This window comes from Sus scrofa, chromosome 6, assembly GCF_000003025.6.
Source record: "Sus scrofa isolate TJ Tabasco breed Duroc chromosome 6, Sscrofa11.1, whole genome shotgun sequence".
NCBI lineage: Eukaryota > Metazoa > Chordata > Mammalia > Artiodactyla > Suidae > Sus > Sus scrofa.
The window spans coordinates 78365290-78376770 of NC_010448.4; the positions used below are offsets into that span (position 1 = coordinate 78365290).

The following is an 11481-nucleotide window of genomic DNA, read 5'->3' on the forward strand; positions in this document are numbered from 1 at the left end:
GGGTTCTGAGGGGTGCCTGGTGGTTGGGTCCTGGCAAGAGGAGGGGGTTTGCAAGGGTCCAAGGGCTTCTTTCTGATGCCGAGGGAAGTGGGAGAGAGAAAGAAGAGCCAGAAGAGGGAGGAGTCATAGCCATAACTTCTCAGAAGAGTGTGTATGTGTGGGGGTGGGGTGGGGGGAGGCCAGTCAGGGAAAGTGCAGAAGAACCTTGACCGTGGGTAGCCTGGGTCAGACCCTCCTCCGTGTTTCTCCTGAAAGTCGCCCAGGCGCCTGACATGCTTCAGGAAATAGCTGCTTCTCAACACTGAGAAGGAAAAAAAAAAAAAAAAAAAAAAAAAAATCCCCGGGGGGTCTCGCGGGGGGGGGGTGAAGTAAGACTTCCTGTGTGAGTTACCAGGAGTCCTGGAGCTGCCCAGACGGGGCGTGGGAGGGGGCAGAGAGGCTCTTAAAACCAGGCGCACCCAGCCCCTGCCTCTACCCCAGACCTGAGGACGCAGAGCAGGTGTCACTGGTGAGGAATCTCATTCTGGGGGCGCTGTCTGGCCCGAGGAGGGTGGGGCGAGGCACTGAGAGGGAGGGGGTTGTGAGAGGAGACCCCTGGCCCCCCCATCCCCCCCCTCAGACTACAGGGAGATCTCAGCGCTGCCTTCTGTATCCTGGGGGCTTGGTGCTATTGATCTTCTCCAGCCAGGAGACAGGAACTGGGGTGGGATGGGTGGGGAGAAATCTTTGGAGCAGGGGGTTATACTGTACGTAGAGTTGGAGGGCTTGTGCCCCCGGTGACGCAGCCACTCCCCAGCCTCCATATTTTCATGCTTCCATCAAGCTGTCGGTCTCCACCCTTACCCACTCTCATTACCTCAGCCGCTGCTCCACTCCACAATTATCTCTTGGCCTGGCTCATTCCCCTCTGGCTGCTTGATAAAAATAGCCAATGCCACATCCTTCTCCTGGGAGCCGGCTTTGGTCTTCATTGAAGGTCCACTTTCCTGCAGCTATTTCAATGCCTCTGCCACGTCCTCCGTGAAACTTCTTTTGCACACTTTCAGACCCTTTCGGGTGGGGCCTGCCATCGCTGCTGGCCCACACCATGTCCCAAGGGGTTCTCACATGCACCTTGGGATTTTGATTTTATTCAAGTATGGTGAGGCCAACAGATCAGGAGACGATTGCATTTAAAAGATAGTTTTAAATCTTTACAGTTTCCAAGAGAAGGCGGGGGTGGGGGTGGGGTGGTGCACATCATACCTTGCAGGGTCATACAGGGAAGCACCAGGGTTGATCAGGAGGCAGAAGAAATAAAGGCAAGCATGGCCCAAAGTCTGTATTGTATTTCTTGTGTGGAAGACAAGACAGGCACGGTAAATAGATTAGGATTGGCTAGCTTGAATAATTGCAGTGGACTCCAGGTTTGGGGGTGATCCCTGGTGGTCTGGTCCTGGTCCTGGGGTGATTTAGACGAAGGGAAATATTGGCTTGGAGTGTGAGAGTGAGCTAGAGGAAGTGGTTGGGCACTTTAGTTTATGACAGGTTGCATTTGAAAAGCTTGTTCACAGGAGAGTCTTTTGCTTTATCTAGGAATTAGCTAGTCCTGGAGGGGCTGCCTCTTGCCAAGATATCAAAGCATCATAAAATATAGAAAATGGGAGTTCTTGTTTTGCACAGTGGGTTAAGGATCCAGTATGGTCACTGCAGTGGCTTGGGTCGCTGCTGTGGCACAGGTTTGATCCCTGGCCAGGGAACTTCTGCGTGCTATGAGTGTAGCCAAAATTGTGTATATATATATATGTATACGTATAAAAAGTGCACAGGGGTGGCTCAGAAGTAGTGGAGGAGGGTCAGTCCAAAGAAGAGGTTTGGAGTCCTGAGTTGACTCCTTGGGCAACTCACTGCCCTTCCTGATGCTCGATTTGTCCATCTGTAAAAATCAACAACTACCATTCTCCCATTCAACAATGATGGTAAAGGGCAGATGCTGTGCCAGCAGATTTGAAAATACCCACCTGGTAGGGTCATCGGCAGGTCATCAGCAGGTTTAAGGAGACAGAAGATGGTGTCTGGCATGTCATAGGTGCCCAGGGCATGGCCGCTGGTATCTTCCTCCTGTCACAGCTCCAGGAAGCAGTAAGAAAGATTGGCGTGGATGGGGAGGGTCAGGAGCCATTGTCCCTGGCTTTTTAGAGCCCTCAGAGTGGAGACTGGGTGGACAGAACCCTCAGGAATGTTCTTGGAACTCAGAGGAGCTGCTGGACAAAGGATGGCAAGGAGGGGCTAGCCCTGTAGCCGGGAGCCCTGGGGAGTGGGAGGTTGTGTGTTTGGAGCCAGGCTTTGGGAGGTGCCAGGGGCCCTGGCAGAGTGCTGGCAGAGTGACCACTGACCTCAGAGATCAGAGACAGCAGGGCCTCCACGTGGAATCCCTACAGACTGGAGGCCAGCTGAGCAGCTCTGGATGAACAAGGACTTAGGGATCCAGAGAAAAAGGGAAGCAGGCAGCCACCAGTAAGGAACTTCTAAGGGGCTAAGTTAGAATCTGTCACTGGCCGGAGACACAAGGGATTTCTCTTGCCTTCTCGGTATGATTTTTTTTGGACTCCAGGCTAATGATGCATGTATTTATCAAAGGTAGATGCTGGGAGGGAACCTGGGGCCTCTGGATTTACAGGGTAGAGACTTTTGTTCTCAAAGGAGAACACGTCCCTCTGGGATGTGAGGGGCAGTGAGAAGCGTACAGGCCTGGGTATGAACCCTGCCTCTACTTTTTTACCAGCTGTGTGACTTCTGGCAAGTGGCTTGAGCTCTCTGAACCTCCATTTCTGCACTGGCACAGTGGGACCTGTTGGGGAGGAAGAAATTTTCCTCTATCCTTCTAAGTTCTTCTGGCTGGTCTAAGAATACAATTGACATGAGATAGACTACCAGGAGAAAAAAATCAAACAAAAGGGCAACAAACAGCCTGTATCCTCAGGGAAACTGGGGAACTCAACCAAATGGCCCAAACCCTTACTGTAAATAACCATCTTCAGCTAAATACTGAAGAGGCAGTTGGGGCTAGTGGTTTGGGACTTCAAAGGGGAGGAAGCCAATTCACATAGAGTTGGAAAAGCAAATGTTTGCAGAAACAATGGAACGCAGGGTGGACTCTGATCTCTAGTCCCCACCACACCTATTGCCAGATTCCTTGGAGATATTGCTGCTATTAAGCTCTATTCCGGGAACAGATCTTTGATCTAAATTCTTTAGGGAGCCAAGGGGGAGGTAAAAGAAAGACTCCCCAAAACTTCTGTCCCTTAAAAATAATCAGCCTAAATGCATCCTTATGCCAAAGGGACATATTTTGGGGCGCAAATTTTGCTCCCCTCCAGAGCAGTGATACCTACTCTCACAGCTGCTGTACACACCCAGGGTTGACTTATTTTTTTTAGGTAGACACAGTGTCTGGGCCCATGAGAATGTTTCCACTTTAAATTCTTTTAAAATCAGGAGAGGAGTTCCTGTTGTGGCTCAGCAGTAATGAACCTGCCTAGTATCCGTGAGGATGTGGGATTGATCCCTGGTCCCACTCAGGTTAAGGATCTGGTGTTGCCATGAGCTGTGGTGTAGACCACAGATACAGCTTGGATCCTGTGTTGCTGTGGCTGTGGTGTAGGCTGACAGCTACAGCTCCAATTCGACCCCATAATATCCATATGCTGCAGGTGCAGCCCTAAATAAAATAAAATAAAATCAGAAGAAAAAGAATGAATGCAATACAGTGAATGCACAAGAATGAATCCAGCCTGTATTTGTTTTTGTACCAACACTGCTGTAAAATATAACAACAAGAATTTGGGGAGGAAGGAGCAATTGTGTTGGGGGCTTTGGTGATAGGAAAATTCTCTCCCATCTCTACTGGGGCAACACCCCATGGAGTCCCCCCCCGCCCCCCGCCGACTCCCCCTCCTCTCTCCCGCCCCCGGCCCTGGGACTTCTTGAGTCAACTCCTTGAGGTTTTTTTTGCCTCATCTTTTCCAGCTGCAGTTGCCTGCTTCCTGCCCAGAGAGGGTGGGGCCTGGTGGGGAACCAGGAGTGGGGCCTGAACAGGCCATGAGGGCCTCTCCTGACTGGTGGGTCATGGGATGTATTTTTTTTTTCCAGAACTCTGAAGATGAAGGGGCTTCTCACACTGGCTTGGTTCCTGGCTTGTAGTAAGTACTTGCCCCAAAACCTCTGAACTTGTGACCTTCCACCTCTAGGGACAATAGGGTAGTGGAAAGGAGACGAGTCTTGGAAGTTATAGAGACTCGATTTTAATCCTGGCCCTGCACTTAACTGTGTAGATTTCAGCAAGAGCCTCTGCATCTTTGAGCCTCTGTTTCCTCACCTGTGACAGGATCATGGCCAACGGGTCGGGCTGTGGCAGGAGTCTAGGAGACAATAGGCAAAGGTTGTACTTGGAGTTCCTGTCATGGCGCAGTGGTTAACGAATCCGACTAGGAGCCATGAGGTTGCAGGTTCGATCCCTGGCCTTGCTCAGTGGGTTAAGGATCCGGCGTTGCCATGAGCTGTGGTGTAGGTTGCAGACACGGCTCAGATCCCAGGCTGCTGTGGCTGTGGTGTAGGCCGGTGGCTATGGCTCGGATTTGACCCCTAGCCTGGGAACCTCCATATGCTGTGGGAGCGGCCCTAGAAAAGGCAAAAGGACAAAACAACAACAACAACAAAAAAAACCAAAACAAAGATTGTACTATATGGAGGACATGGAGCTTGTAGATGTGGAAGGCAGATTTTTCACTTTAATGCCAAATAAAATAAAATAAAGCTATAACAGGAGTTCCGATTGTGGCGCAGGGAAAACAAATCTGGCTAGTATCCAAGATCAGAAAACTGAGTCTTGCTCAGTAGTCCGAGGATCTGGTGTGGCCATGAACTATGGTGTAGATCACAGATGCAGCTCAGTTCCCGCGGTGCTGTGGCTGTGGTGTCGGCTGGTGGCTTGTAGCTCTGATTTGACCCCTAGCCTGGGAACTTCCACATGCCGCGGGGGCATCCCTAAAAAGCAAAAATAAATAAATAAATAAATAAGCTTTTACAAAAATAAAATAAAGCTATAATAAAACCAGTCCCTTTGTGTAAATATCCCATTCCATGATCCCTGGGGGTTCTCTGCTCAGATTTCTCCAGGTCTTCTATACTCCCTACCTGGAGCCGGGCTTTGGGCTTCCCGAGGCAGCTGGCAGCCCTGTAGCCATGTACACAAGCTACAATGGGCTGTCCTAGCTGATGCCTTGCCAGATCCCTGGAGACAGCAGGGCAAAAGGGAGTCCTAGTGCTGGCTGAGGGCTGCCGGCTCACTGTGAAACTCTGGGCCAGGCACCTTCCCCTCCCAACTACAGTTTCCCAATTGTCAGAGGAGGGAGCTGGCTTCCGAGATCTCTGCAGGCCCCATGCTGCTGTCAGATGAGGTACTTCTGGTTCCCCATGGTGCCAGTTGTGGGGAGGGAGGGGTGTACCATCAGGAGAGACAGATAGCACCTGTCTGCCTGCTTCATACAGATACCATGGCCCTTATCCCTAATATTTCTTGGTCACTTACTATGTGTCTGCCACTGCGCTCGGAATTTATACACGTCATCGTATGTCAACCCTCACGACAACTCCAAGAGGTCGGTGTTCATTTTCAGCCCCTCATCTTGCAGGTGAGGACCCTGAGGCTCTGAGAGGTGATGTGAGTTATTCAACATCATGCTGCGAATTAGCGGCAGAGCCAGGATTTGAATCCAGCTGCTTATTCTCCACATCCAAACTTGTAACCACCTCTCCATACTGTTTGCCTTCTCCTTTCTCGTTCCTGTCCCACTAATGGGAAGGATAAAAAAAGAGGCCTCTTGGTCACTTAGAGCCCCAAGGTGAGAGAAAGGAAAGGAGATGCTGGGCAAGGAGACCTGGAGCAGGTGTGCCTGGGTTTCATCTGGGGACACGGGCTCTTTCAGGTGTGCCTGCTGTCCCAGGGAGCTTGCTAGACCTGAGCACGATGATTGAGAAGGTGACTGGAAAACCTGCCCTGACGAACTACGGCTTCTACGGCTGTTACTGTGGCTGGGGGGGTCAAGGGACCCCCAAGGACGGTACTGATTGGTGAGCTAATTGTCACAACTGCCCTTTGTGCTCCAGGCTCTGGCCTACCTCATTTGATTCAATGTTAATTCTGAAAGATGAGTATTAGAGCACCATTTTAGAGATCAGAAAACTGAGTCTCAAAGATGTTAACTAACTTGCCCAAGGTACATCGTGTAACTCCCCAAATCTCAGTGGCCTAGTATATCCATCCATTGGTCTTTCTCTACATAACAAATCACCCCAAAATGCAGATGCTTAAAGCGATGAAAACCATTTACTTTTCTGCCACTTGGGCTTGTCTCTGCTCCACCTGGCTTCAGCTTGGGCAGCTCCACTGAGGCTGGGTGATCTGCTTTCTAGAATGCTATTCCTACTGCTGGCGAGGTATCACTGGCTGCTGGTTGGGACCTGAGGCCAGGGTTTGGGGGGAGCTCAGTTTCTCTCACTTGAGCCTCTCCAGGGTTGTCTGGACTTCTTCCCAGCCCAGCGACTCTTGGGTTCCCAAAACGAGTGTTCCAACTGCATGACACAAGAGTATGGCTTTTTATGATCTAACCTCAGAAATTTTATCACATCATTTCCTCTGTGCCCTTTCTTTCCTTCCTTCCTGCTTTCTTGCTTTCTTCTTTCTTTCTTTCCTTCTTTCAGCTTTTTAGGGCCACATCCTCGGCATATGGATGTTCCCAGGCTAGGGGTCCAACTCTAGCTGTGGCTGCTGGCCTACACCACAGCCACAGCAATGCCAGATCCAAGCTGCATCTGTGACCTACACCACAGCTCACAGCAACACTGGCCTACACCACAGCCACAGCAATGCCAGATCCAAGCTGCATCTGTGACCTACACCACAGCTCACAGCAACACTGGATCCTTAACCCACTGAGCAAGGCCAGGGATCGAACCTGCATGCTCATGGATACTAGTCTGGTTCATTACCACTGAGCCACACTGGGAACTCCTTCCTCTGTCCTCTTGGTCAAGGCAGTCACCAAGGCTTTAGGAAAGAGGGGGCCTGCTTGCCACCTCTTGATTGGGAAGTGTCGATGTTCTAGATGAACATGGGGGTTGAGAGAGATTGTTCTTTAGATACAACCTGCTGGGTTAACAATTCTTATACAGCTAGACATGAATACTGGGAGGGGGGCACTTAAACGAACGGATGGTAGATGGTTGGAGCCAAGCCACTCACATTGGAAGGGGAGCTGACAGACCAGACAACAAAGGACAGGAAGCTAGAATGATCTATGTGGTCATGGATTAGAGTTAGAAGACTTCAGTATGAACACTCACTTAGCTTAATAGATATATAATATATATATGTGTATTTTATATACATATATATATATATATATATATATATATACACATACATATATATATGTATATAAAAGAGAGAGAGGGAGAGAGAGAAAGAGATTTATTTTTTTGTTCTGTCAGCCAAAAGAAACAATACTCCAAAAGCAATAAACAACTCTTAGTGCCCAGATCTGGTTTCTGATCCCATTCTCCAGTAAGAGGAACCAAGGCTCCTTGGAGAGATGGCTGATTCCAGGACTAGGGCAGGAAAGACACAAGATGAGCCTGGAGCTTCTTGTAGTGCCAAAAATTAAGGATGGGCTCGAAGAGAACAAACCCAACCCCACATTGATAGGGATACACCAAAAGCATGGGGGCCAACTGAAAGAGCTCCCAGTGGCCCAGGTTGGAACAATGCAAGCAACAAAATAAACCCATAACCCATCTTATCATGAGAAAAACATCAGAGAAATCCCAATAGTAGAGCATCCTGCAGAAGACTCCACCACTGTTTCTTAAAACTGTCAAGGTTATCAAAACCAAGGAAAGTGTGAGAACCTGCTATAACCAAGAGGAGCCTAAAGGGACAGGAAGATTTTATGTAACATGGTGTCCTTCACAGGATCCTGGAATAGAAAAGGGATATTTAGGAAACATTAAGGACATCTAAATCAACTACGGACTCCTTTTACAATTAATGAATTGGTAATGATATGCTATTATTTAGTTAATTCTTTAATAATGTTGATATGTTGGCTGCTACAAATGTATTGTATTCATTTAAGATGTTGATAATAGGGGGAACTGGGGTAAAAGGGAGTATTCTGTACAATCTTCTCGATTTTTCTGTAAATCAAAATTTTAGGAGTTCCTGGCGTAGCACAGTGGTTAACGAATCCAACTAGGAACCATGAGGTTGCGTGTTCGATTCTCTGGCCTTGCTTAGTGGGTGAAGGATCCAGCGTTGCTGTGAGCTGTGGTGTAGTTTGCAGACTCGGCTCGGATCCCGAATTGCTGTGGCTCTAGCATAGGCTGGTGGCTATAGCTCCGATTCGACCCCTAGCCTGGGAACCTCCATATGCCGTGGGAGCGGCTCAAGAAAAGGCAAGAAGACCAAAAAAAAAAAAAAAAAAAATTTAAAAATACAGTTGTCCACACCTCTCATACTTGAAGTTTAGTTTTCACTCATTTAACAATGTGAATCACATATCAGTTCCAGGACCCAGCTTTCCCCTGTCTTGTAGCTCTCCCCATGGCCTCTCAGTCCTCAACTAGGGCATCTCCATCCAGCTGAGATAGAGAAAGAGAGTGTAGAGGATGGTGTGAGAGAGGTTTTAATGGGTAGGTCTAGAAGTGCTGTATATGCCACTGGCCGCCAATCTGGTCATGTGATCTCACATGCGGTCATGTGATCTCCCTGCAAGGGAGGCTGGGAAATGTAGTCTCACCATGGGCCTACCCTTTCTTGGGAAAAGGTAGGTCAATGAACAGGTATAGGTGTGGGGCAGCTCTATTGAAAGAGCAGGAAGGACTCATCCCTATTATTAGATTCTTTCTTGGTCAGACCTCACCCACCATGGTGACCTCTGCTCAAGGGACAGGCCCCTTCTGCTCAGGGTCTAAGTCTCTTGCATTGACAGGTGCTGTTGGGTACATGACTACTGCTATGCACAGCTGGAGGAGAAAGGCTGCAACACCTTGACACAGTCGTACAAGTACAGAGTCGCATGGGGTCTGGTCACCTGTGGTAAGGCTGGGGCTTCCATTCAGGCTACTGGAGCTACCCCTAGAGGTCAGCCAGTCTATATCTTAGGGATACATGCCCAGGGTAGGAGGGGCAGGATTACTGCAACTGTATCTGAACTCCAGGAGAAGGACTGAAATATCTTAGACGCAGCATGTCCTGGGAGCCAAGTGTTTTGCATACTTCCTTTTGCTTGCTGTGAAGCTGATTTACTGTCCCCATTTTACGGATGAGGAAACAGACTCAAAGGCTTGCTAGCACCCACAATGAGTCGAGATTCAAGTTCAGGCGCTTCTGAGTTCAAAGTTAAATTTGTGGATGGAGACTCCTCTATGAGAGCTGGCATTCAGCCAAGCAAGGGTGGTCTCTACCATCAGACTGGGAGCCCCCAAGGGAGGGAGGGAATGTTCTCAGACTGGGGACTCCCTGAGGGCAGGGGCTGTGTCTCCCTGGGCTGAAACCTCCCCCCAGCAGCAGCTCTGCCTCTTCCATCAGATGGTGCACACACCCATCCCCAGTGTAGAAGCTGCGCCTCCCTCATCAGCCTGTGAGCAGGAAGGAGACCGAGAAATCTGCTCAGGCTGGCAGCAGGTCGTACCGAAGCAAGCCCGGAGTCAGGGTCACAGAGTCCCGCTTCCCTTCCTCATCCTGCATTTGGCGTCCTATTTGCAGAACGCGGGTCCTACTGCCAGACGCAGCTTTGTACCTGTGACCAGAAGTTCGTCTACTGCCTGAAGCGAAACAGGAGGAGCTACAACCCTCTTTACCAATACTTTCCCAACTTCCTCTGTGACTAGTGAGCTCCTCTGGTACCAAGACCTTTGCTCCCTTCTCCAGCAGCACAGAGCTCCCCCCTCCGCTGGGTTCCCCAGAGAGGCTCCTAGCTCTGGACTTCACTCCTTCTCAATGGACCACTGGGCTTAGAGGAGCCCCAGGGACATCCTCCAGAGTCCCAAGAGGGTGACTCTGGTTGTTGGACTTGGGAGGGTCAAGGTCCCTGGCCTCCACTTGCAAGATGGGCCACTCTGGTGCCAACAGCTTTTCCCTCCCGCCTCGTCCTGAAGACAGCCGTGCTTCTCCAGGAGGAAGGCTTCCCTGGGATATGCCTTTACTGTTCAGGTCTGCAGCTGGATGATCACCACAACCCTGTAGAGAATTTTTGCTCAAGTAGAAGCAAAATTGACCCCATAATTCTGCCCTATAGATAGTAGATAAAATTCCCTCTTAAAACTAGTAATAACCACACAGGTATTTCCCCCACTGTGGGGGGATGGCCTGCATCTCCTTCTCTGCTGTTGGGGCACCAACTTCAGCATTAACCATGTTCTCTCAGAGGCTAAAAGTGCAGATTAGTAACTAGAAGCTTTCCTGGGATGAGTGCCAAGTTTTTTGGGCTCAGCTACTTGCAGGTCCTCTTGAGCCAAACACTGGGACCTTCTTCTTCCCCCAGATGAAGATGGGGAGATGATTGGCAATTGTGCCATCTGGGGCTTCCAGTCCCAAGAGGGTCACATTGGAATCTCAGTTTGGCTTCTGCTGTGCGGTCTCAGGCTCATTACTAATCCTCTCTGATTTCTGATCTCTTTTAAAAAGAAGCAATATTTCTTGCAACATAAATCGGGAATCCCAAGGTTACCTTGATGCCGACCCAAGGATGCTGAGGTTCTGGGATTTCACAGAGTAGGACGTTAAAGGAATAGGGTCCAGCAGTGGGTTTATTTTTACCACGTAAGGACACCAAAAAGCCCACCTCATCTATCAATTCATAAAAGAAAGGGCATTCTAATACCCGAACTGCAGGAAGAAAGGACACATCCCCGAATAAAGGAGAGTCCCTTCCAAGAAAGGACCTCTGGATACTCTATGCTGACAAACCCCAAAATAACTACATGGTAAATGGGATCTATATTTAAAAACCTCCAATGTCAAACAATTTCAAAATAAAATTCAATTTTATGAGATTACTCTGAATGTACTAGTGTTTTAGAAATGCTTGCTGTGGACTCGTGTCTGCCTTTGACACTGGAACAAAGAATTTTGCTCACATGTCCAACTTGCTCATGAAAGTTTTTTTTTTGATCAGAGCCACTTTCCAAATCCATTTTAAATAGGTATGCAGAGGAAATGGGGGAGCTTTTCTTAATGCCACTTCTCTTCAATTCTGACATTCTGGATGTTGGAGAAGAGGCCTCAACCTAGACTTTTCCCTTCTCGTATCAGGGTCAGGTGTCAGGCATGTTGTGTCTTGCTGGTAAGTTCTGTAGGAGGGGGCTGTGTGCAGGCCCCTCTTCCTGGGGCATTCCAGCTCAGAGCCCTGGCATTTAGGCAGGTATTTGCAGATGAAGGAT

The 11481-nt window shown here is 49.1% G+C and overlaps 1 protein-coding gene across 1 annotated transcript; it reads left to right on the forward strand.

Annotated features, from left to right (window-relative positions):
* Nucleotides 408-11094, forward strand: PLA2G5 (phospholipase A2 group V). Its single transcript, XM_013999038.2, has 5 exons — nucleotides 408-508; nucleotides 4132-4181; nucleotides 5967-6111; nucleotides 9030-9136; nucleotides 9806-11094. The coding sequence occupies exons 2-5, from the start codon at nucleotides 4142-4144 to the stop codon at nucleotides 9928-9930; spliced, it is 417 nt and encodes a 138-aa protein (XP_013854492.1). The 5' UTR covers nucleotides 408-508; nucleotides 4132-4141; the 3' UTR covers nucleotides 9931-11094.

What these genes read in the sequence shown, in the direction of transcription:
- PLA2G5 (XM_013999038.2), top strand. Translation starts at nt 4,142, where the DNA reads ATGAAGGGGCTTCTCACACTGGCTTGGTTCCTGGCTTGTA. An exon ending in GGCTTGGTTCCTGGCTTGTA is followed by an intron (nt 4,182 to 5,966) that starts GTAAGTACTTGC and finishes GGGCTCTTTCAG; the next exon opens with GTGTGCCTGCTGTCCCAGGG. An exon ending in CCCAAGGACGGTACTGATTG is followed by an intron (nt 6,112 to 9,029) that starts GTGAGCTAATTG and finishes TTGCATTGACAG; the next exon opens with GTGCTGTTGGGTACATGACT.